At 40.1% G+C, this 26,358-nt stretch overlaps 2 protein-coding genes across 19 annotated transcripts in view; both read right to left on the bottom strand.

Annotated features, from left to right (window-relative positions):
* Positions 1-8,366, bottom strand: part of KIF25 (kinesin family member 25) — a 46,801-nt gene extending 38,435 nt beyond the window's left edge. The window contains exons 1-2 of one of the 2 annotated variants that reach the window (XM_080999816.1): positions 8,202-8,365; positions 3,285-3,350 (exon numbers count right to left, since the gene is read on the bottom strand). In XM_080999816.1, the coding sequence (XP_080855942.1) occupies positions 3,285-3,350; positions 8,202-8,276 (141 nt within the window). In that variant the 5' untranslated portion in view covers positions 8,277-8,365. Of the gene's footprint in view, positions 1-3,284; positions 3,351-8,201 lie in introns of both variants that reach the window. The other variant, XM_080999817.1, reaches the window with a different exon arrangement.
* Positions 8,367-12,125: 3,759 nt separating this feature from the next.
* The window catches only part of AFDN (afadin, adherens junction formation factor), an 87,873-nt gene continuing 73,640 nt past the window's right edge, over positions 12,126-26,358 (bottom strand). For 8 of the 17 annotated variants that reach the window (XM_081000665.1, XM_081000652.1, XM_081000664.1 and 5 more), the window contains 6 exons: positions 25,138-26,166; positions 23,649-23,684; positions 20,306-20,440; positions 18,133-18,646; positions 14,926-15,007; positions 12,126-13,161 (listed from right to left, as the gene is read on the bottom strand). In XM_081000665.1, the coding sequence (XP_080856791.1) occupies positions 13,017-13,161; positions 14,926-15,007; positions 18,133-18,646; positions 20,306-20,440; positions 23,649-23,684; positions 25,138-26,166 (1,941 nt within the window). In that variant the 3' untranslated portion in view covers positions 12,126-13,016. The remainder of the gene's footprint in view (positions 13,162-14,925; positions 15,008-18,132; positions 18,647-20,305; positions 20,441-23,648; positions 23,685-25,137; positions 26,167-26,358) is intronic. The other 9 variants (XM_081000667.1, XM_081000654.1, XM_081000657.1 and 6 more) reach the window with 5 other exon arrangements.

The raw sequence follows: 26,358 nt of genomic DNA, 5'->3' as shown, positions 1-26,358 counted from the left end.
AATGACAGTCTTCCACTTAAGTCAGCAGTGGGAGATTATAACTGTAGACACAATGAATTGATTAACATTTGACTTCTTATATTAAAAAGTTCTGAAATCCCATTTCTATTCATAAGAGAGGGGAAATGAAAATCAATTTTGAGAGCAGATGAGTTCATTTAACCCTAACATTCTTGCCACTTTCCAAGTGTCTGTTGTCATTTAATCTTTTACTCCACATTATCATGGACAATGAAGGTTGGTATATTTTCCAATATGTAGAAACTCTCATGCTCAATACATACATTAATTTTTTCTGGTAGATTTCCATCAAGATATATGCAGCTGTGCACAAAATTGTTTCTGTTGCATAGCTCCCGTGCCCTGTGTGAGGTGCATCTGTGTCAATCCCCTGACAATTTCTTTTTTAAGTTTCATGTAACAAATCTGATGAGATGCAGGCATTTATGACAGCTGTAAGCCATAGTAAGCCTCTGCTACCCGCTGCATACCCTACTGCTGAAAAGGCCAACGGATTTGATATTGTTCTTTTTCTGAAGTGGTCTGTGGATTACAGCTGAAGATCAAATAAAAGGTTCTGGTGTGTGTTTGTTTTTTCAGTAAGGTGACTGGCTATGATCAAAACCAGAGTAAATGCTGTAGGCCAGTAGTTCACAATTAGCTAAGTACTGCGAACCTCCTGTTTTTTAAAAACAAAGCCCCCTACTTTTGAAAACATTGATACCTCTATGATAGTTTTTGCTTTGTGAATGGTGTCACAGACCCCCTGGGGTCTGTGGACCACCAGTTGGGAACCACTGCTGTAGGCAATTGGGTGAAAATGATTGACAGCAGGTTCAAAAGGGACAGAAAGGAAGTATTATGTTACACAACATATGCATTAAGACAAGAGGTTGTAATGAGAGAAGGCAGCGGTGGAAAAATTATGGTTTAAATCACCCCCCCCCCAATAAACTAGATCTATTGCCATGACAGCTAAATGCAACCTCTTAGTTTCCAGATACAAGCACAAGTCATTTCTTCAGCTGCTAGGCCAGTCAGTGTCTTTTGGGTGTGCGTCAGAGCTGCTACCTGCCTTTGATGGTTGTTTCTTGCAAGCTAAGTGTCAAGATGCAAGCAGTGCATGTCACAAATGGTTTCATCTGAGATAAAATTGTAAGCTCCTGAAGAGATACATGTGAAGACTTTGAAGCACTGCAGTCATCATATTTCTCCACCACGTTATTCTGGTAAGTACTCGCAGGGAAGCTGAGCTCAAAAGGCAACATCTGGTTTTCAGTCAAGTTCTATTTTGTTTCAGTTGATCCCCGTTTTTATCCTTAAAGAGTTAACCAAGGCTCCACAAGGGCAAGAGACTTTCATGAGGTCACCCAGCAATTTACAGTCTCACATTAGATTAGAACCTCTTGGCTGGCAGTTGCTATTACCACTAATCCCTGCAGTCTGCCCTAATGCGGGCCCAGCCTCCAACTGTTCCAAGTTTTCTAAATCTCTAGCAGTGTTGCAGTGCAAGATGCAAAATCCCTCAGCAAGGATAAGTGTCAACTATGCTCAACAATGGCTTGAAAATTAAATTAAGGCAGCTATAAAAAAGAAGCAACATATTGTCATCTTTTAAAGGTTTCTCAGACACTGGTGGTTTCCACTAGACCTTTTCTTCCTCTTCCACTTAACAAGAACAACAAAAATACTATGCTGAATGAGACAATTAAGATTACTACTTCAGATCAGTGGACCACCGCATAAGTTACCATTATAATAGTTATGCAATCTGAACCTGGTAACCTAGGAAGCAGGTATTTATTACATCATGTGAACATAGAGAAACTTTACTGCAGAGACCCATGCTTAGCACCAGCGCACTACAATGTGTTTTCATAGCCGAATTGTTTTTCCATAGCGAAATAAACATGGATAATCTGCCTCATGTGTTTTCCAGTAGAAGAGGGTACATGCAAAATCTGTAACATGTGGCCCATCACTTATTCATTCTTGCAAGCAATCACTTGAAACACAGCTGCAAAGAAGCTACGCCACATGGCAAAATGTTTGCATTAATAGTGTCTCCCCATGTAGCTCCACAGATTTTCATTTGCACCAGCATAGCAGAAAATGTTGAAATGTTGCACTTCCTAAAAATGACAGTATTAATTAAAGGGGAGGATCAAATATAAAATAATTTCCAGTAGCCTTGAATTCTCTCTAATAGAATGTCAGGTAAAATGTGTTCCACATGTAAGAAAACATACAAATGAATTCAAGAGGATGCCAATATGGTTAATGAGTAGGCTCAAGGTAGCTATCTATAAAAGGCAGGAGCACTTTCTGTAAAAAGTAGGTGTCTTGCCCTTATGAGGAGAAAAAGGAGCATAATGTTGAAAATAAGGTGGTTGATTGGGATTAGATTGCCAAAACACTTAACAAGCATTTATTTAAATTACAACTCACAGAACTGGCAGTGAAAAAAAATGCCTATTCTACGCTGGAGATAACGAGGAAGGGTTTGAAAACGAAACAGCCAGTATTATAATGTTCGTAGATAAATCCAAAGACTTGTGAGTTAGGCCCTTGTCTATTCTAGGTAGCAGCAACTGTTCAGGAAGAGCTGTGTCAGGTGATAATTACAGTAATTAATGTTTTAGTTGTGCCTGTAGGTTGACAGATGGCTTTTACTCTGCTTAAACTGAAAGATGTAGTAATACACACAAATATGCATAGCAACCCAGGGGAACTGATGAGAATATACTTTCAAATCTATGCTGCAAGATGGATAAGAAGATACATCTCCATTCAAGTTGTATTATGCTGAATTGCACCAGTCAGATCACCTGTTGTAGCACATTCAGTCGCCATCAGCTGGATATCTGATCTAATATCAGGAACTAGATGCAGGATACACATTTTTCAGAAACCTGGGAACATCAGAAGGTGCTTTATGCTGAATCAAACCACTCATTCATCTAGTCCAGGATTGTCTCCACTAACTGGCAGCAGCTTTTCACAATTTCAGAGTGGGGTGTCTCCCAGCCCTACCTGGAGATATGGCCATTCCCCAGCAACCTGTCAGTAACTCTCTTTTGGCAAGCACATCTTCCTGGTCAATGGATATTAGATGGAAGTCATTTGTAAAGTGAACTCAGATTGTGGAACTATGCTTCCTGGATCAGTGTGTTTATTTACATAGGTCTGACCCATTAATAAGTTGAAATTGAAAGCTGGGGGGGGGGGGGGAATGTATATACTACAGTGGGATGGGGAAATGGAGTACATTATGCTGTACTTACTTTTGCCAGCTTGAGATGCAGAAGGGCATTTTCTGTTTCTAGCACTATGATCCGTTCTTGCTTTGTCTGGGAAAACATGGTAAGCCTGAACTTAAATGGATAAAGTAAGTTATACAAGAAGCCAATTTAATTTACTGCTAGCAACTCCCCTGATCCCCAACTGTATCTGTTTCTCACTCTAAGAGCCAAGCCACACATTACAATACATCAAACTATCTGGTCATCCTTGCCTCAGGGACAATTTGTATGAGGAACCCTTTGGTATACACTAAGAATCAGCTATCTGATACGTAGTTTAAAGCTCAGCTCTTATCACACAATTTGGGAAGGGAGTATTTGGGGGGGGGGGCGTTAACTGACACCTGTAACATGGAAACAATTTAAGACAGGGGCCAAGTATTATTCTGCATTGATTTAAGTCACTACTTTCGCAGAACATTTTAATAACAAAAATCACAACAGCTCTAAATCATTATTAAAAATCTTTCCCCCCAAAAATGTGTGTGCCATCACTGCATCCACCTCTTTGTGCTTTCCCCTTTTTCAGTAATATTATTTCTGAACTGCCACTGGCAGTCAATTACCCGGATATTTGTTGGATGTCAAACTCAGCCAAGAGCATAAGGTCAAACAGATTCCTCACTGGCCTTGCAGACAACTTCATTGTCCAGAAAGTGGGAGAAGCAACAAGAGGAACAGCCATTTTAGATCTGGTCCTAACCAATGTTGATGACCTGGTTAGTGGGGTAGAAGTGGAAGGATCATTAGGCGCGAGTGATCATGCTCTTCTGAAGTTTACTATACAGCGGAAAGGAGCAGCCAAGCATACTAGGACTCAATTTCTTGACTTTAAGAAAGCCGACTTCATAAAACTTAGGGAAGTGCTGGGTGAGATCCCATGGACAGTAATACTAAAAGGAAAGGGAGTTCATGATGGCTGGGAGTTTGTTAAGAGGGAGATAGTAAAAGCACAACGTCAGGCAATACCAATGAGACGGAAACATGGAAGGTGCTTAAAGAAGCCAGGGTGGCTATCTAAAGAACTTTTAATTGAGTTAAGATTAAAAAAGGATGTGTACAAAAAATGGAAAAGGGGGGAAACCACCAAAGAGGAATTCAAACAAATAGCCAGCACGTGTAGACACAAAGTCAGAAAAGCTAAAGCACAGAATGAACTCAGGCTTGCTAGAGAGGTTAAAAGCAACAAAAAAGGCTTTTATGGGTATGTTCGTAGCAAAAGGAAGAACAAAGAAACAGTGGGGTCACTCAGAGGAGAAGATGGTGAAATGCAAACAGGGGACACAGAAAGGGCTGAACTCCTCAATGCCTTCTTTGCCTCAGTCTTCTCCGATAAAGAAAACAATGCCCGACCTGAAGAATTTGAAGCAAATGATTCAGCAGAGGAAACACAGCCCAGAATAACTAAGGAGATAGTACAAGAATACTTGGCTAGTTTAGATGTATTCAAGTCTCCAGGGCCAGATGAACTGCATCCAAGAGTATTAAAAGAACTGGCAGATGTGATCTCAGAACCACTGGCAGTCATCTTTGAGAATTCCTGGAGAACAGGCGAAGTCCCGGCAGACTGGAGGAGGGCAAATGTTGTCCCTATTTTCAAAAAGGGGAAAAGAGAGGACCCAAATAATTACCGCCCAGTCAGTCTGACATCAATACCAGGGAAGATTCTGGAGCAGATCATTAAGCAAACAGTCTGTGAGCACCTAGAAAGGAATGCTGTGATCACCAATAGTCAGCATGGATTTCTGAAAAATAAGTCATGTCAGACTAACCTGATCTCGTTTTTTGACAGAATTACAAGCCTGGTAGATGAAGGGAACACAGTGGATGTAGCCTACCTTGATTTCAGCAAGGCATTTGACAAGGTGCCCCATGATATTCTTGTAAAGAAGCTGGTAAAATGCGGTCTTGACTATGCTACCACTCAGTGGATTTGTAACTGGCTGACTGACCGAACCCAAGGGTGCTCATCAATGGTTCCTCTTCATCCTGGAGAAGAGTGACTAGTGGGGTACCACAGGGTTCTGTCTTGGGCCTGGTCTTATTCAACATCTTTATCAACGACTTGGATGATGGACTCAAGGGCATCCTGATCAAATTTGCAGATGACACCAAACTGGGAGGGGTGGCTAACACCCCAGAGGACAGGATCACACTTCAAAACGACCTTGACAGATTAGAGAACTGGGCCAAAACTAACAAGATGAATTTTAACAGGGAGAAATGTAAAGTATTGCACTTGGGCAAAAAAAAGGAGAGGCACAAATACAAGATGGGTGACACCTGGCTTGAGAGCAGTACATGTGAAAAGGATCTAGGAGTCTTGGTTGACCACAAACTTGACATGAGCCAACAGTGTGACGCGGCAGCTAAAAAAGCCAATGCAATTCTGGGCTGCATCAATAGGAGTATAGCATCTAGATCAAGGGAAGTAATACTGCCACTGTATTCTGCTCTGGTCAGACCTCACCTGGAGTACTGTGTCCAGTTCTGGGTACCACAGTTCAAGAAGGACACTGACAAACTGGAACGTGTCCAGAGGAGGGCAACCAAAATGGTCAAAGGCCTGGAAACGATGCCTTATGAGGAACGGCTAAGGGAGCTGGGCATGTTTAGCCTGGAGAAGAGGTTAAGGGGTGATATGATAGCCATGTTCAAATATATAAAAGGATGTCACATAGAGGAGGGAGAAAGGTTGTTTTCTGCTGCTCCAGAGAAGCGGACACGGAGCAATGGATCCAAACTACAAGAAAGAAGATTCCACCTAAACATTAGGAAGAACTTCCTGACAGTAAGAGCTGTTTGACAGTGGAATTTGCTGCCAAGGAGTGTGGTGGAGTCTCCTTCTTTGGAGGTCTTTAAGCAGAGGCTTGACAACCATATGTCAGGAGTGCTCTGATGATGTTTCCTGCTTGGCAGGGGGTTGGACTCAATGGCCGTTGTGGTCTCTTCCAACTCTATGATTCTATGATTCTATGATTCTAACTGTACAACATATTGGAGAAGGAAGTGTGGAAAATAGCCTCATTGGGCCCCATCTATTTAATTGCATTGCCCTTTAGGATTCTAGAATGGTAGCCCCAGAAAATATGAAGGGATTACAAAAGGGAATTGATTAGATTGTCAGCAGATTTGTTCAGTTCTACTCCAAAGAGGAAATATCCATTCATTTGGGTATTTAAAATGTAACAACTTCAAAAGCATACATGGATGGGGTAGGAAAAAGTGTGTTCATCCTCATTGTCTTTGTCTAAAAGATGTCAGAATCACATTGAAATGTGCAGGTCATTGTTCCAAAAGTGTTTGGCATGATACTGGGGTCTTGTTGCAGCTTTCCACGAGTCCTTTCTGCACAGCAATACCACATACCCTTAACATATGGAAGAGGAATGCATCTGATGCCCAGCTTCCTGACCTGCAGATATTGAATATCTTCATCAAGCAGGGTGCAGATCACACAAGGAGAGTCTATGCACACATCTTGTATGAACATAAACTTTGCTCAGATTAGCATGAAGAGGGTGCTACCAACAAGTGCAAACTCACTCTCCACTCAATATGTTATACGAAACAGTTGTGTGAGCAGCACACTAACTACAGCTAGAGGAACCATGAACCCCTTCAAAGCGATACCTCTTGCAATCGTGCACTAAGCTACTGACTGGATAGCGTGGTGCTGACAATGCCAAGGTTACAAGTTCGATCAGCTGCATATTCTTGCATTGCAGGGGGTTGGACTAGATGATCCTCAGGGTACCTCCCAACACTATGATTCTATGAGACTGCCAGCAACAGTGTAGTGCAGAGAGGGTCATTTGAAAGCAAGAAGGAAGTATCAAAATGCCCAGGGGGGAGCCAAAGAGACAGAGGTACAAAAAAATTTTTTAGGAGGGGGGACCTTTAAGGAGGCACCCCATGGCATTAACCCAGTAAGGACTGAGCCTGTTCAGTGGCCACAAAATGTGTCTGTGTTGGCAGCAGGGGTGCAAATGGAATATCCTAGAATGGGGCAAGAATAGCAGGCTAGAAAGCCGAACAGGAGCGCTCCACATTGCAACATTTTGTCGCAGGTCATAATTGGTGTACTAAAATGAAGCAGACAAAACTCTTCAATATAAACTCTGTTTCTCTGACACACAAGCCTCAGTACACTTGGGCCTTAACCAGGATCCAGAACTCAGTTCTCCATTTGAAAGATCAGCATGCTATGGTTCATTTTCCCTTCAAAAATGAGCAAATGCAGGCAGGGCCAGATTTAGGTTTGATAAGGCACGAAGCTACTGAAGGCAATGGGGCCCTTTATATGTCCAGCTGTTCTTTGTCAACAACAAATTGTCGCTCTTTTTTGTGTTGAATATATGCTATATGGTAATTTATGGACCTTATTGGCATCTAAAGCCATTTTCATATAACAAAATATGTATTTTATCATAGTAATTGTTGAACTGAAATACAATTAAGAAGTAGTATATTAATAGTGAAATAATTATTAATCCCTAACTTAAAATGATTTTTTATTCATAACAAACTTAATAATGCAAACACATTGGCGTTTGGCAATAACAAAAGTCTGTTTTTATATTTTGGAAACGTACATGCAGTTGTTTTTTCCTTTACATTTTTTGGGGGCCCCCAAGAGAGTGGGGCCCTAAACTATAGCTTGTTTAGCTTATAAGTAAATCCGGCATTATGCAGGCAGGGAGCTGCTGCAGGAGTTCTTGCCCTCTCTCATCTCACTGCGATATTTATTATGTAAAAGAAGGGAGGGAGGGAAGGAAAGAAGGAAGGGATGATGGAGCTAAACCCAGGGTGTATTAGCCACAAGGACAAGTTGGTCACCCCCCTCTCTAAGCCGGAGCAGTTTCGCCCTTGCCAAGCACCCCTTTCCCAGAGACTCACGCGCAGCTTCTGCTCCAGCTGCCGGATCCGCTGCTGCGACGCAAAGCTCAGGCTTATCCCATCCCCGGGCCGCATCCTGCAAGTTTGCTGGTCCAGGAGAGAGGCGAAAGCCTCTTCACCCTGTCGCACTCTTTCTGGCAAGCCAGTTTGAATCGACCAATTGCAGCCAAGGACATAGCTTCGCCGCGGTTGCCACGGTTACCCCTCTCCGCTTCCGGGAAGGGAGAGCGTCGCGATTGGCCGGGCTTGGAAATGGGAGGGACTCAGCCGAGTGCGGATTAAAGAAGCTGCTTGTGATTTCTCTGCTGGTGATTCCAGCGGAGACCCTTTGCCCAGGAGGCACAGAGAGGGGCATCGGCCGCGCCGGAGCAGCGTTTGCATTTCAAGGATATTGTCAATACTTGTGTTTAAAATATAATGAGGAGGGTGGTGCCTGCAAAGCGAGAGGAAGCAGCTGCCTCCTGCATTTTACCTCATTTTTTTCAACTAGGTAAAATAGGCTCTCAATCCTTTAACCCAGGCATAGGCAAACTCGGCCCGCCAGATGTTTTGGGACTACAACTCCCATCATCCCTAACAGGACCAGGGGTCAGGGATGATGGGAGTTGTAGTCTCAAAACATCTGGAGGGCCGAGTTTGCCTGTGCCTGCTTCAACCCTTCTCCCCTTGAGCAGTAGCTGGCAGTGGGCAGGTAGCAGGACAATGAGAAGAGGATTCTTCTCCACGCTTGTTCAGTTCGGATTTCCCCTCGTTCTAGCAAAAGCTTAAGCCCAGCCAGGAAGTTGATAAAGGAATGAGTAGAATGTGAGGCACAGGGGGCTAGTTTCACACCTCCCGTTACTAAAGCCTAGATCAGGAACCTTGGGTAGGCATGAGACAGTGTAGCACTGAGTTCTGCATAAAACAAGATCGTAGTTAGGCAAGCACTAATCTGTATCACAGAACTAACCAGGAATGAAACAGCCTGTGAGAGATTAAGGTCATCTACACATTTTAGATTGCCAGAGGCTTCTTTTTTATGCCTGCTGGGTTATTTAAATGTGCATGAAAATGACTTTATGTGGATCTTGGAGTTTGTTTCTGCCTTAAGATCCTCCAGCACTTTGAGATCTCCCAGATTCTATCTTCTATTGAGACTAGATAACTAGGAGTAGAACTTTCTTGGCAACTCCCAATGCTTGATAGAACTGCCCTGAAGCCCCTATATCTTCCCCCATACTTTCTGTCCAAAGATGTGCACACACTTATTTTTCGAAAGCAAAATTTTCAGTGGTGGACTTAACTTGGACAGGTGGATGCAAACAAGTCACCTATCAATCACATGACATGTGGGTTGCCCTGCTCACCTGCCCAAATCCCTCCTGCTTTCAAAGCCTGCCCCATGCCGATTCTTAGAACCTCCAGTTCAGAGCTATCTTTAAGGTATATGTGTGGGTAGAGATTGCCTCAAACACTGTTAGCTTCAATTCATTCCCCACTCTTCCATCTGAGCACGGACCTCCTTAAAATACTTCTTTGAACCAGGCATTGGATGGGGGAAAAGAAAGAGACTGAGGCATATTGTACTGGCTCCTTTAATATTCTCTCCACTTGCTTGTCCCTTGCTTGCTTGAAGGACGAAGTACCTCAGCTGATATCACCAGGAAAAATAGCCTCGAAGGCCAAATTTGGTCTGCAGGTTGGTGGCTCCCTGGTCTCCACCCCTGGTTTATAGCCAAACTGCAATTAAATCTGCTGTATATAAGAATTTCCCACATTCATTCAGAGGTGGGAAACCTTTAGCCCATGAGCCTTATTAGGTCCAGCAGAATTTGGTCTGTGAGGCCAATTTCTTCAACTGTGGCCACCTACACCACACCTGATGTCATTATATGATGTCAGGTGATGGGGCAGGTGGAGATGTGGCTGCCAATGCACATCAGAAGCCTTAAAGTGCCCTCTTCATTATGCATTGGCAATTAGCTGACTGGCACTGTGAGCCCGCTAGCAGAGATTGGCTGCACTATAGAGTTCACCATGAGAAACTATGCAGTTCAGCCAATCCCAGTAGAAAGTAGAGCTTGAAGTCTGCACCTATCAGGGGTAACTTTAAGCCCACTTTGCTGGGCCTGGATTTTCCTTTGTGGTGCAGCGTGTCATGCTACAAATGGAAAAAAAATGACATAGTGACACCAGGGGATTGACAGGTGGGCAGAACTCACTCATCCAATATGGCCCACAGACAGTTAAGGAACCCAGGATCTGGCCACTTGCTTTACCCAGTTCCCCACCCCTGCTCTAATATGTAAACCAATAATTTGGTATTTTACAAGTTCTTAAGTAGAAAAAAAGGGATGCGGGTGGCACTGTGGGTTAAACCACAGAGCCTAGGACTTGCCGATCAGAAGGTTGGCGGTTCAAATCCCCGCGACGGGGTGAGCTCCCGTTGCTCGGTCCCTGCTCCTGCCAACCTAGCAGTTTGAAAGCACATCAAAGTGCAAGTAGATAAATAGGTACTGCTCCGGCGGGAAGGTAAACGGCGTTTCCGTGTGCTGCTCTGGTTCGCCAGAAGCGGCTTAGTCATGCTGGCCACATGACCTGGAAGCTGTATGCTGGCTCCCTCGGCCAATAAAGCGAGATGAGCGCGGCAACCCCAGAGTCGGTCACTCTTTACCTTTAAGTGGCAAAAACAGCTCACTGCCAATCTAGTTTACTGAACAGACATTCATCTATACTATGCTATAGATTCTATAGCGTTATCAAAAGCTAAAGTTCAATTACACACTTTGTGTCTCTGATTATATTTTAGGTAAATGTGTAACAAAATAGATATTGACATTTGTGATTTGAACAAATACTCTTGATACAGACATTATGCAGTGCAAAGTTAAATACAATACAAAGTTTATTAAAAATAGGTTGCAAGTGAAATACAGTAGAAATGGGAAACTACAGCAGTTTTGATGTTTCTTTTTTTTCCATAATAATGCACAGACAGTTATGAAAAGCACTTTTACTCATATTCACATGTGGCCTGAATGCCCAGTAGCAGTCAAATCCACTCCACGGTAAGTGATATTTCTTTGCTTAGGTTCTAGCAGCAACAGTATTCCAGCCACAGAATATCTAGTGTTCTCAAGATAAATTGGGGGAGGCTTGCTTTTCCTGATTAACAGATATAGCAAGCATGCAAATCCTTCATTAACACTTTCAACCAATTTCATCTCCTACTTCATATTTAACAGGTGAACGGTAAAAGCACACTTTCAAATAAGAAACCTGAAATATGTAAAAAAAATATTTACACTCCAATTTTAATATCATTAACTTGCATTTATTTATCATACAACTCTTATTAAAAGTGATTTCTAAGGCAGTGAAAGTCTACCCTCTGCATTTGGAAGTGTGCATAATTCCCTAAATATATATTTATAAGATAACATATTATACAGAAAAATCATCTAAAACCCAATTAAGGGCTTTATCAAATAGAAAATTTGCTTAGAATCACAATATAATATATTGTTTTAAACATCACACAATGAGAAACAAACTCTAATGAGGTCCTTATTCTCAACATCAGCCATACAGGAACAGTGGGAGAAAAAAAGATTTCAACTGCTTAAAAATTAAATAATGCTGCAATATAGTGTGAAAGATAGCTTGAACTGCCAATATTTTCTACAATATATAGAAAGAGGATGCTAGTAAACCAAAGGCTGCTTGACTAGCACTTCTCAACATGAAGGACCAAGTGATGCGCTGCCAGGCCACTGCAGTAAAACTATTTTTGGCAGACAATACTTTCATGTTTCTCATCACAGTAATAATATGCTATCTATTAGCACTGGAAATCTTCTAGTCCTTTTAACATCTAACTTTGGTTTTGTCTTAGCTACAACGGGAGCTACCAGAAGAAACTTATTCCCTATTGCTTAAGTCTGGAATTTCTATATAGTTTTAAAACACTGTATTCTCAATCTACACGTATACACACACACACACACACACACACACACACACACACCCCATTCCTATGCATCCATCTATATTTTACCAATCTCTTCCTTCAGCTCTTACCAAGGATTTCACAACTCAAGTTTTAAAAGTGGTTTACAGCTCAAATGTAGTGAAGGAAGAAGAGCTGGAAAATCCAGGGTGCACGTTTTATCACATCACTGGACTGCCACCAATATAAATCAAGTCAAGTATTTCATGTCCCCATAACTGTATGAATATAGATATCACTCTGTGTCTAAGGATTAAATGTGCTAACACAGCCCTTTTAGTTTCAGAGTATTCAATTCTGTTTTTACTGCAAGAGAATATCCAAGGAAACCCAGACTCGAACCACAAGTTTTCAGTGATATGCTAGTAAACTGTTTGTTTACCACCTCATACTTTGAATCAAACAATCTAGAGTGCAACAAGCCAGTGCAGAGTTTAGTTTAGGCAGTTCAAGCTATAGCCACTTTTTTCTGTTTAGCAGCTAACAAAGTATTTTTTGTAAGAGAAGGAAGCAACAATTCTTCAGTAAGTGTGACCCAGGACCTTTGCAGAAGTAGTTAAACCCTCAAAGAAAGGAAAGGGTGTGGAGAAAGGACATAATGACACTTGATTCATATAATTAAAATACATTTTACAGTGCTTTCATTGTATAAACACAAGCTCTTGGGGAAAAATGTTTTTCTTGCTATTGCAACATATCTAAATCTCAACCATCCAGATGTTGAGATTCCATCTCAATTGTCAGAGGACACTTCTTCCTTCTTGAACAGCCCCTTCCCTAGTCCCACAGATATTCTTCGGATTATGTTTCATAAGGTGCCTTTAATCCTATTTTGTGTTTAATTCATTTTCCAATTCCATTAATTTCCTAGATGCCTTAACTTTGTTGGACACATCCTGACCCTGGGAAAAGAGTCTCTGACGTTCCCGAAAAGTCAAGTTTTCTGGTGCACCAGGTAAATCTGCATCTTGACTGCAAAGAAAGAAATATCTCAATGTTACATAAGTATTACATTGCCAGAAATCTAGATGCTTTGCATATTTTTTTGCTAGGGTTTGCAATCACTTGCATATGTATTTGTAAATCCCATAGAAATAAAAGAAGCCTATTTCCAAGTAAACCAGATTAGGATTGGGTTGTTAAGTCTTTATTTTTGCATGGACAATTTTGTCTACGTTGTATCAGATTATGTACAAATGTCAGTCCTGTTGTAAAGACTGCTACAATGTTTTATACAAAATTAGTTCATACTTTATTGTTGTTATTATTGTTATTAAAAATTCTATACCACACTTCATCCAAAGATCACAGGGTGGCTTATAATATAAAACACAATAATACATACTATAGCAACAAAAACAAACAAACCAATGACCCTCTCCAGAGTTTAAAAGTCCATAGATATCCCTGTTCAGATAGGGACAGAGTTGGGCCACCAGCTGAAGCTGGTGGAAGGAACTCAGCACCACTGAGGCCACCGGAGCCTCAAGTGGCAGCTATGGAACAGATGGAACTCCCAAGCTATGAAACTCGCTACTTCAAAGGGAGTATAACCCCTTTAAGAGCAGGCAATCTCCCATCCATCTGGCCAAGGAACAGTGCCTCAGTATTATGCGGATTGAGCTTCAGTTTGTTGGCTCTCATCCAGTCCATTACCAAGGCAAGACAACGGTCCAACACATCCACTGCCACATCTGCAGATGTAGTAAAATAGGGCTGTGTTTCATCAGCATATTGCTGACAATGTACTCCAAAGCTCCAGATGTCCCCAGTCAGTTGCTTCATATAGATGTTAAACGGCATGAGGGTTAAAATGGAACCCTGAGTAACCCCACATTGAAGGCTCCACAGGACTGAAGCGCACTACGCAAGTATTGTTCTCTGGAAGAGACCATCCAAGTAGGACCAGAGCCACCACAAAGCGGTGCCACCACCCCTAACTGGGATAGCTGCTGCAGAAAGATAACATGATCAATCGTATCAAAAGCTGCTGAAAGGTCACTCTCCCAACCGATATCATCATACAGGGCGACCAAAACTGGGCCTAAACCCCAAATGAAATGGATCTAGAAAATAAGTTTCTGCCAAAAGTGCCTAGATCTGGTCTGCAACTATCCCAATCAAGAATCTTGGCCCAAGCAGGTGAGACTGGCCACTGGCTTGTAATTACTTAAGATTTTCTGAATTCAGGGAAGGTTTCTTGAGGAATGATTTTACCACGGCCTCCTTTTTCCTTTTGTAGTGAGGCTGTGGACACAGGCCATCTTATCTTTTGACAAATGTATGGTTGTTTACATCTGCCTGTCTTGAGAGACAATGGAGTGCGCCCCTGGGGGTGAAGTCAAACCACTACATTAGCAGCACTCAAATTACCTCTTTGGGGGAGCAAACCTGGGCAGTGTGTATGGAGTTCCTGGCCTGCCCAGATGACAAGAACCCCCCTTTCAGCCTCACTGATGTGGTCCAAAGGAAAGCAGAGCAATACCAGCTTAGCTGCAGGGGTTTCTATGTTTTACGGCAATGCAACTTTATATTTAGTTCTTACACATAAATGTATAGCATTTAGAAAATGTCAAGCATTCTCTAAGTTTCAAATAATAATTTCCTTTAACAGGAGGGACTACAAAGTTTATGTTCAAATGCTTTTGAGACTTCAAGTATCTAATATTCAAACCAAGATTACATAAACTGCTTACATACATTCACCATTATTATTTAAGGCATTTTTCATTTCACCTTTTTGCTTTTTTCTCTCTCAGGTCCCGGAAGGGTTCATGTGGGCCTGCAATTGCTCCAGTAGATCCAGTGTAGTTTGAGCCTTATGCAAGAAAAAGTACAAGGCCAAATGAAATCTCTGTTCAGTGCCACAAGGCAATATTACTCCCCACCACCACAAACAAAGCTGCAGTGCTTTTTCGATAGAGTAAGATGGCTCAATCTGTGCTTTCTATGCTTTAAGATGATTCAAAGCATACATTTCTGTCTTGATTACTAAAATGAAAGACATATCCTACTAAAACAAATAATTGTCAAATGCTTTTGCCTTAAGACTTTACTTTTTAAATACGATTGTGATAAAATCAAATCAAATGCACATTTGAATGATCATCACAAAGCAACAAAATCAACTAAGAATTCCAAATTGAAATGTGGAAATTCAGTATACAGTTAGACTGCTTAAACCCCAATTAAGCTTACGAATTTAAGCAGCCTGTGGTGCAAGATTATTATCTCTCCAGTTTCAAGGGAGGGCAAAGAACTAGAATTATTGCTTTTTTGTGCTTAAATATTACCCACTGACCAGCTTTATGACATGTAAGAATATATGGATTGTAAAGGTGTGGACACTTTTCTGGTATTCTAAGGCTGCAAAATTATTTAGTAATTTTATAGAATATATTCAGAGATGGGGAATTTGTCCTATCTTTCTCTAAGTTTCTATATGTTTTACAGCACTGCACCTTTATATTTAGTTCTCACACATAAAATTCCCACAAAGTAGACTGATCTTCTCCAAAGGCCACAAGACAAAACACATAATTTATATGTGAAATATCAACACCATGCCCACATTTTAAGGTCTCCCTCACTTTTGCTTTTTGTTCTGTTAAGAAAAACACTAGAGTCACCACAAATCCTTGTCCGTTTTCCACTGATATTTTTTTAAGTCTCTTGATAATCTGTGTTGTGTCTTGTGAGCCTTAATCTACACAAAAACAAATGCATGCTCCTTCCAATAGTATTTTTAATTCAACTCTATAGATTCTCCAATAAACTAAGAATGCAGTCTGAATAAAAATGCAGAGAAACTACCATGCATGTTAACTAAATATTTATAACAAACAATTATTCTGTCCTCTGCCAAATTTTAAAGCCAAAAAACATTTTTTTCAATGTTGAAAGATCTGCACAGCAGAAAAATGCACCTAACCTACATTTGTATATTTAGTCAAGGCTGATCAAGCTTTATTCCCAAATTTGTGACCACCAATGTTTGAAGTGATTCCAAATGATCCAGTGGAAGGAGCTTAAGAACTGGAGTTTTGCAGAAGCACAATTTGCCATATGTTAGTAGTGTTCATTAAAGGACAGAAATGTGTTAGTGAGATGGTGAGATGACAAGCTGTATAGTGAATTCTGCATTTGTGCAAAGAGCTTTGTATTTTATGCAGGCAGTATTGACTAAACATTTAAGAGAAATGTGTGACCTGTTTTATAGGATTTTAAGAATGTGCTGAAATGAAGGTGAAGAATCATATTACATAGCATTCCTCAATATTACCAGAATGTACCCACATTTATTTGTATCTTAAAATGTGATGCTAGTAGTTTATTGGAGGATGTAGCTGCCTCTCACAAATATGAAAAGGGTTGGGTAAGGATTAAGATTGGCAGTATTTTTTTGAACAACTCAGTTTAATTATGTTGTGCTACACTGACTCCCTGTCAATCATTAGAAAAAGATGACCACCAACTGACCATTAGAAAAAGATGGCCACCAACTGACCACTTTCAGGCTGAAATTAAGTATTTATATGTACACTATAATATTCAAACAAATTTTATTCTGGAACTTGGCAACTGATCATTTGCATGAATTAAATTACTCAAGCAGATGTGTTCAGTTTCTGTTAAATTAGTATCAGTAGAGGAAGTACAAATAACTACTTTAATAATTCATTTTTATTAAATGGCATCAGGGCTGGAATACTGTAGCCCTCATTTTAGCAAATATTATAGCTACCTATTTGTTAATTAAGTTTGCACTCAACTCTTACAGTGTATGTAGTAGGTGAGCACTGTGTAACATAAATAGAGACAGGTGTGGCGGCTACATAGCAACACAATCTAGTAACCAGTTCACATAAATTGGAGGTTCAAAAATAGGTTTCCTATTGGTACTCAAAGAAGTACATAACATCAGTGGGTGGGTGTCTATTTTGGGTTACTGCTATTATAACATTAAGAGCAACTGAAGAAGCCTTGCTGACCTCCCGCTTCTCACTACACATGGTGGTTTAAAGGGCAAAACATTCAAAGAGCCCTGCTTACCAAAATTAAATTGGGAGAATACTTAGAAAAGTAACTGTTTTAATAAATTGGTTTTCATCTTCCAAATTATCAAAAGCTAAACCAACCACAACCTTCTGTCAGTGTGGCACCCCAATTCTTTTACACTAGAATTGTCGTGCTCTGCAGATAATGGAACTATTTTCTGCCAAGGTTATTAGGTTTATTCGTTTATGTGAATGAGAATAAAGTCAGGAAAAGTAACTTATGGAAGAAAGTTAGGGAGGAAGCACTAGAAATGGAAAAATAGGCTTCTGCTTCAACTCTAGGCAGCCAGTGCTAGAAGCATCAATATATGCTTATTGACATTGTTTATAAGTTAATTTACCTCTCCCCCCTGAATCTTCAAATATACACCCCTAACATTTCAAATACTGTTGTTGGGTAGTATACTCTTAAAGCCATTTGCACATGAGATACATGCCAAATAAGCAGAAGGAAAACATCTTCCCATTATTAACAAACCAGACACACATGTCCTATTATCATGAGAAACATGTGGCTCAGAAATGTGAAAGCACCATGGACCCAGTGAAAATAAGAAACAGTAGCTGAAAAGAGATACAGAACAAAAGCCAAAACCAACAGTACTTTTAGCTGGTTGGATGGGGATTTTTTTTCAATAAAAAAAATCACTTTTCTTTCATTATATGAAAGTAGGAATTACAGAGAGTTTGGTAAGAAAATGGAAAGACCACACACATTTAAAAATAGGATTTACAGTAGCACATCAGCACTGAAGTCGGACCACCATGCTTAGGACAGTGATCAAGTGAGATATAATCATGAAGTGATTTTGTTCAGAACACCATAGCGGGAAATGTGGAGAGAGTTTCATACAGAAAAGATTCTTAATTAAAATTTTGCGTCTACCTTTTGAGCTGCTGGGATTGATGAAACTCGGTTTGTTTGGTAGGGGAGGGGGCTGGCTCGTTTTGAAAGCAGTACTGTTGGCATTGACCGAGGATGGCTGGAATGAGTTGGAAAGAAATATGCCATCTGAGGCTGGGCGTGGCTGGCGTGAGGGCTGCTGTGGCTTAAGGCTGGCAGGAGGAAGGACACCATAAGACTTTCTTGTACTGGAGTACTTATCCTGACCTGCTGCTAGACAGGAATCCTCCTCCTCCTCATCATTGTATGAAACAAACTTGGCAGTATAAAGCGTATCTGGGGAGAGGACCTGTGTTTTGAGGTAAGAGGTGTTTCGCTGAGGTGGGGGAGGAGGAGCATTAGATGAAGGGGGCAAGGGTGGGAATTCATATTCCCGTGGAAGCGGAGGTCTGTACAGACCAGGCTCATCGGGCTCCAGCAATCTCCGTTCTGCCTCATCATGCTGACGGCGCCTTTCAGCTTCCAAGCGATTGTAATATTCTTCTTCTTGTCGCCTCTGTTGGCCCAAAGGAAACAAATGGTCAAACAAACATCGGAGAAGGCCATTTTTATACCAACAAAATAAAACTCTGTTTCTTATACCCAGTAAATTTGCAATGCTTACTATTATAAATTATTTACAAGCTTTGTCAAATGTTGAGTAATCTTTGCACTTAAGACATGGTACATATTTTCACAGAGAAAATTAAACTTAAACATTACCAAACATTGCATAGAGTTTAAAGGAACGGTGCACACATAAGGCTAAATACAACTGATGTAGAATTCTACCTTGCTTTTAATGAGAAGAAAACCAGTAGCTCACTAAAGTTTACCCATCCTTTTCAAGTTATCACTTTAAAATTGTATTGGCATTCATTGTTTTGACAGTATACTGCTCTAGAAATTAGGTATCGCTCTACCCTGCCAATTCTATAGAGCTTCTTGAACTGTATTCTAAGGTGTCTGAAGCACTGTATATACAGTACAACTTCTTTGAATTTAAATGATTGAACAGATATTACTCCCTTATTTAAGCTGATACTGAAGGGAAATAGTATTTCCTGTCTCTATTGACAAATAACATACTGAACATATGTTCAGTATAGAGTGAAAGTTAATGCCAAACTTTAACTTGCACATACATACCAGACCAATGAACATTACGATTCAGTTTACCATTCAACTGATAGTGAGAAGTTTTATACTTAATGAGCTTTGTTACCTGCATTCTCTTAAGAGACAATCCACACAATGGACTGAGGACCTGGCAAGAGCCCATACCCCTTCATTCCTTTCTAATACAAAAATCCCCCCTCTCTCTCAATCATTCTTTGGAACAGTAAAGGGAGCCATTGAAGCAGTACTATTCAACCATGGTTCAATTTTACATTTGTCCATTCATTGCTAATCATGGTTAACTACAGGCCGATTCAGTGAACGTTTTTTGAGATGGGAAAGAGTTGTTCATATATAAATAGGAATTCAGCCTACTCCCTAAATCATGGTTGTTACATCTGCACTGCTCCTTATGAGATTGTTGCTAACAGCTCAAAACTTTTAATCAGTGAAACTACATGGTTAAGGATCCTGTTAGCTATGGTGAGAATGGACCAACAAGATTCTGAATCATATTGGCAGTGGGTGGTTATGGAGAACTTGCACACAAGAGGGAGGTGAACGGTGAAGAAAAGAGCACCTATGTGCCCTTCGCATGGAATTCTACAACTTCATACCTTGCCTGATGGCTCTTCCCTCCTTTGAAAAGCTTAAAAATATTTTTTCTCTTAATTTTTAAATCATCTTTAACCTTTTTGCCACTTTCATTCTTTTGTTCTAACCACCTGGACTGAATTTCATCTTGAATCTCTCTCATTGTGCTAAATATTCAACAACCTCGTAATATATTTATTTTTGCATTTGTCCTATATATCTTGCCATTTATTAAGCCTGCCAATGGGGTCTGCTTCCTGGTTTTAGCTAGCATACAGCATCCAATACTTGTTAAGCACTATAAAAGTAGCAAGCAATGCAGTAACTCTCAAGGTTTGTGCACATAGAGCTAACCTGTTCTACAGTAGCATAAAATAGGGTGTCCATCCACCATTCATTAAAAATTGAATTCTTAGCAGTCAAGCATACAAATATTTTTTGCTTCACTCAAGGGGGTCATAACCTTTTGTTCAGCCTCTCGCTTTGTCCGCTCCTCCTCTTGGCGCCGGCGTTCTTCTTCTTGCCTGGCCCTGTCTTCTGCTTCCCTTTTACGCATTTCTTCCAACTGCTGCTGCCGTCTACGCTCTTCATCCTGTAGCTAACAAAGATCTGTCTTCAATTTTTTTCCCCCAAATAAGGGCAAATGAATCCTTAGGACAGAAATTCTGAAGAGAAACTCTTGGTTTGTTCATTTTTAAAAAAAACCATAGTCCAACACAGGTGTTATTTTGTCACTGCTAAAACGGAAAATTTTGGTCATGGGATGAGGATCAGTATTTCATCTTAAAATTCTGGAAAATTACTACTGTTTTTTACTGAGAGAAAAGAAATGTGCAGAGGAATTTCTTTTCTTCCTCCTGTCCCTAGAGAACATGCATGTTTCTTCTCCACAGTTTAACTTCAGTCATTTGTGAAGGTTGTTAATGTGATGCCCTTCAGGTGTCATTATACTACAACTGCCATCAACCCCAGGCAGCATGGCCACAATTAGGCATGATGGGAGGTGAAGTTCAACAGCATCTGGAGAGCAGCACTTTGGCTAAATCTGTGGGAAGGGAATGCAAGCGACTTACACTTGTTTTCTATACCACTACATTGCTGTGATGGCTGGAGGCTTGCAGCATCTCCCCACCCCACTCCCCACCCAAACAAACATTCTTTCTGCTCCCCACGAAAGAAGATACCAAAGGTCCATGTTGGAGAGCACAATGATACAAACACAAGAAGAACCAGGCACTTGCTGTTTTTTACTCGTTTGTAATGGTGAAATTCTCAGAGCTAATCTCAGCTTGAAATCAACATCTCTTTATGAAACTGCTGGTCCACTTGAAAGCAGAATGTAAGGACAGGGGAAAATTAGGAGTTTTAAATCAATGTGGATTTGGAAGGTTCAAAAGGCACACAAATGCTGTAGTGATCATCACCATCATGTCAATATCTATACCACCCTTCATCAAAAGATCTCAGGGCAATGTACAATATTAGAAACACATTACAAAACACCAATGATAAAAAAACATAATATAGTAAAAAGCATACTGACAGACACCTAATAGTAAAATAAACATAATACTAACAGTCCTCTCCCCCACACTTTTACAGGCCACAGATTATTTAATAGCCATAGGCCTGGGTAAAGAGGAATTTGCCTGGTGTCTAAAGACATGTAATGATGGCACTAGATGAGCCTCTCTGGAGAGAGCATTCCATAATTGAGGAGCCACCACAGAAAAGGCCCATTCGCTCTCTATATTTATTATATATAATAATTCAAAAAAAATTCCTCTCAACTTTTTCACCCCCTCATTTCACCTCATTTTACACCAGGGATCGCTGGGGTTTTCCAGATGTTGCTGGATTACACCTCCATCAGCCTCAGCCAGTGTGGCTAATGGGTACAAATGATGGGAGCTGCAATTCGACAACATCTGGAGCACAGCAGATTAGCCACCCCTTTCCTAAAGTGCTGATGAGCTAACTGAATGAGCAGTGAAATGCTTTATAGTGTAAATGTATAGATGTACAATATTTTGGTAAATCTATCTCTTTCCTCTCACTTGCCTCCCCCCTCTCCAACTGGTCTGTGGGTCAGCAGGCATACAGTGTTGGAGGGAAGGTTTGTTTCTAGCTCTATTCAGCTTTTGAAAATGGCACTAATCCTACTAAAAAAAACCAGCTATGTACTTTACAGTGTAAATTAGAAAAAGAACTTGTTAAAAAACCAGGAATTACATGTGTTTGTCCACCAGGTATGCAAGTCAAAAGGCACAGATCCCTTTGCCCATTTAGTTTTAAAAAATGGCACTAGAATTGATCTAGCCTTGACAGCCTGCCCAAGTGAATAGCTATTTAGAGTAATATCTTTGGTTCTTCTTGACATTGCATAAGGATTTCCACAGTGAAGGAACCATTTGCAGTCATTTAACGTGAAAAAAATCATGTGAATAAAGTGCATGGTAAGTGCAAAAGTATTCACTCATGTTCAAGGAGGGCCTATTTCTGCACAGCAGATCATCTTACATTACTGGGAAGATTTTACAGAAGTAAAATGATTTCAGAAAGTGTCCTTGAAGAGATATGTGGATATTATCTAGTTAAGAACCTGTCAGAAAATGTCATGAAAGAATAAAGGAGAACTACTGGACTATGTCCCACACTGCTGAAAGTCACAAATTGTGAATGCCAAAATGTCATAGTGGTGTTACTCTAAAGAGAAGCTTCAAAATAAATTAAATGGGATAGGGAGAAAAAAGTTTTTAACTATAATTCATCATCATAAGCCTACCAATGTTAGGTAGTTTTAAGTTCTATGGATTCCAATAAGACAGTGAAACAGGTGCTTAAATCTCTTCCCTTTAAATATGTGGAGTGACATAGGTTAGATTGTGTTCAAAAATCCAGAAACAGAAAATTTTCTATAGAGTTATTTTAACATCTATACACTGGTTTTGTTTGAGGAAAAATAAAAATAAAAAATGCTGGTGAAAGGAAACTACAATGTGCCAGCCAGATCACAAGCTGTATCACAGAGCAAACAGAAGTAAGAAATGATCAGGTGATCAGGGTACAGAGAACCTCATTTCTGCCTCATAAAACAGCTATATATCATGGAAAGCCTGCTGAGATGCATAATTCTGTCTATATTATAATGCTGTTAGCTTCTGACACAATATTGTTACTTACTAGCAGCATATCCCTTACTGATCAACTAAGGGGTTATTTTTATATAGATATTTAGAATAACTATAAATGAGTTCCAAACTTTTTACTTCAAGGTAGCATTCCAAAAAGCAAAGCACTAAAGCAAATAGTTTCTAGGAAATTAATGTGAATGCCAAACTATCCATCATGGGAACAAGAAACGATAAATGGTTTAGAAGTTGAATATTGAAATGGTTAGAATAAATTTAATTAAATCTATGGTTTGCGGGACAAGGGAGTAACAACAATAAAAAAGAAGGGAGCCATTCAGTCCCAGCTACATATAATGTTTATCAAAGCTAAGGGTTATTTTTGGAAAATGTTAGATATATTATTCCTATAAATGGTCGGACACAGCTGCAAACAATTCAAAGATGCAAACAGAACACAACTTTTAAAGAATAAAGGCAGGAGTGGGGAAAAGCTAGGAACATACCTCAAGCAACGGCTGTGTGCTTGCTTACAGCCCTTTAACACATTACACCCTGCCATAAAGCACTTAGAAAGCAATATCCAATGCATATTGGATCATTATTAATTAAAAAGAAGAAAAGGATAAAAAGCAGTAAGAAAAAGGCATTGAAGAGAAAGAAATAAGAACATACCAAATCTAGAACAGAGATTGCTGGCATAGCAGTCTGCTGCAGGTAATAAGAGAAGGAAAAAGAAAGATGCTCAGTGAAAATAAGGATAAATTTAGATTTGCACTATGCCAAAAGCACTTTGATTTGTTACTACAGCTGTATAAAAGGAAAAATGAAAAGTACTGTTTGATAAGCTAATGTGGAATTGGTGAACATTTCTAAATAAATCAGTAAAAAATAGTTTTAAAAAGCAAGTTATTTCTGTAAACTGTGTCCTTTAAGATAGAAAACACAGTCCATCTATAAGTGGATAAAGAGCTATACAATTTTTATTGCAAAAAAGCAGCCAATTAGTTACCTCATTTTAAAAATATTTGGTTATTAGAGATGGGGGATAATATTTCTAAAACGTACAAAATGTAAATTTATCAGTCCTAGTGGAAAGGAATGATTTAGCAGATGTTATGCAACAGAGATGACCACCTAACAAAGAATTATAATGCAGATTTTAAAAGAACAAGATTAATGTGTTAGATAACCCAAAATAAAGAATTTTGTTTTTAAATGATATATTAATGTAGTTAATAAAGCTGTGTGACAAAACAAGAGGCAGCAACCACAAGATACCATATAATGAATCTGTCGAGGACACACTTAGCTTTAAGAAACTGATTTAAGTTGCAGTGTAGAAAAGTGAGCCACAGCAGAAAAATAAAAATAAAGCAACGCTTTCATTGAGAAAATGCATAAAATGGTTGCCTTGGAAAGCAAATGCTTTTCACTGTGGCAAAAGCAGCATAATTTATAGACCAATTATTTACAAATCTTTAAAGAATTGCACTACTTTTAACTTTCATCACTGTCAAGTACAAAATCCTTGAGTTAGTTTATATGCTGCTGCATGAAAAAAGTTTCTGTACGATTTTAATCAGTTTCTGTAGTTTTGTGTTTTCACCAATGAAAGAACCACATCATCACTCTTGTGGAATTAAAAATCCAAATCATGCTATGCATTTTGACAGATGAAACATGAACATAAAATATGTTGTGGCATTGGCTTCATGAATGTACAAAAATCAAGCAGAATTAAAACTAGGCTTACTTAAAAAAAATACAGGTGACAGTCCTTCACATTTTGCCCTTATGGACAACTACATATGTATGCAATCATATACTAGACTTAAACAAAGCAGGGATCAACATCTATTTATTAGAAAGGATGTCTAATTTTCCTGTCATTCCCTTGCTATTTGGGGGGCTGGGAGTAGGGAGGGAACTGGAAATAGAGCTATCTTCAGCTCAAGCTTTCCAGTTAGTAGCTTATAATACACCACTTACTTGGACAAAGTCAAAACAGATTAGATCAAACTTCATTATATACAATGAAAGACAGGGACAATAAGAGAGTCCAGTCCTCCTTTATCCTGTGGTGATATCTAAGGTGTTTTTTTTTAGGCTAACAGACATTTTAGAATACAAACAGCTTATTAAAAGGATTCTCTCATTTTACCCTTGCTCTTCTCTCAGCTTCCAGTCGCTGCATAATCAGCATAGTATCAATATCATCATCTTCTTCATCGTCCTCATCATCATCTTTTTGCTTTGACTCTTGGAGTCGTTTCTGGAACTGCCACTCCAGCATGAGCTTGCGCAGGCGGTCATTCTCTTCAGCTGTTCTATCTGGCTTATTCTGAAGATCCTGAATCTCTTTGCTCAGCATGTCTGCAATGTGCATCTGCTGCTGCTTCTCCAGCTTCTCCTTCGCATCTCGTTTCCAAGGGTCAGGAGATAAACTATCAGTAGAGGACAACTCTTCTTTGCTGATGGTGATGTACTGCAGATCTCTTCGCTCAATGGTTCGGGGTTGCTGCTGGGGCTGTAATTCTCTAATGACGGTTTCCTGGGGTCTCTGCAATGTTGAAGGCTTTTCTGGTTTCACCTGCTGAACTGAAACTGGAGGAAGTAGGGACTGCGCAGGAATTAGTGGCTGAGAACGCATTTGCCCCAGTTTTCTTTCCTGCTCCCGACGCTTCCTGTCTCGCTCTTCCTCCAAACGGGCTTTCTCTTTTTCATACCACCTTTGATGTTCTTCTCTCTTTTTGCGTTCTGCAGCAGCAACCTGAGATGATGACTGTGGCCCCAACTGGCTAGGAGGTGGCGGCGGGGGCGGAAGAGGCAAATCCATTTGCAGCCCGTCAAAGTCAGTTGCATAGTGCACCGGTGGAGGAGGGGGAGGGGGAGGAAGGTCTGTTCTGGTGGACTGGGAAGTCACTAGTGATACTGGTTGAGAAACAATAGGAGTTTTCCAGCGACCAGGTCCAGTTTTGGTTAAAGAAGAACCAGGGGGAATAGATTTAGAGGAATGGTTTAGATGCTCTTGGCTTGATGTGCTAGAATCCACAGAAGAATTCATCCATGGATCACTGTCTGATTTGCGATCAATATATTCCACATCTTTTCGTATGGCAACTTCTAGTCGACTCCTTTCTGGCTGATAAACTTTATCATCTCGTAGTTCCTCCTGAGAACGTGTTACACGCTTGAAGAAGGAAAAAAAGTTTTCACATGTTAGAATTCATGTACAGAAAAAAATTACCGAATGACAGTTTATAGCATTCTAGAGTGATGATGAAATGCTTACTCACTTTCCTGTAAAATCAACACTTTCATAAACAGCATGTTGCAACAGTTCCAAGTGCTGCATACAGGCTTTCATTCCAAACAAGTTATG

The sequence above is a fragment of the Podarcis pityusensis genome (assembly GCF_964106645.2).
Source record: "Podarcis pityusensis genome assembly, chromosome: 3".
Classification (NCBI taxonomy): Eukaryota; Metazoa; Chordata; class Lepidosauria; order Squamata; family Lacertidae; genus Podarcis; species Podarcis pityusensis.
Note: the sequence above shows the minus strand (reverse complement) of the source record. Positions and strands in the feature narration are given on the sequence as shown.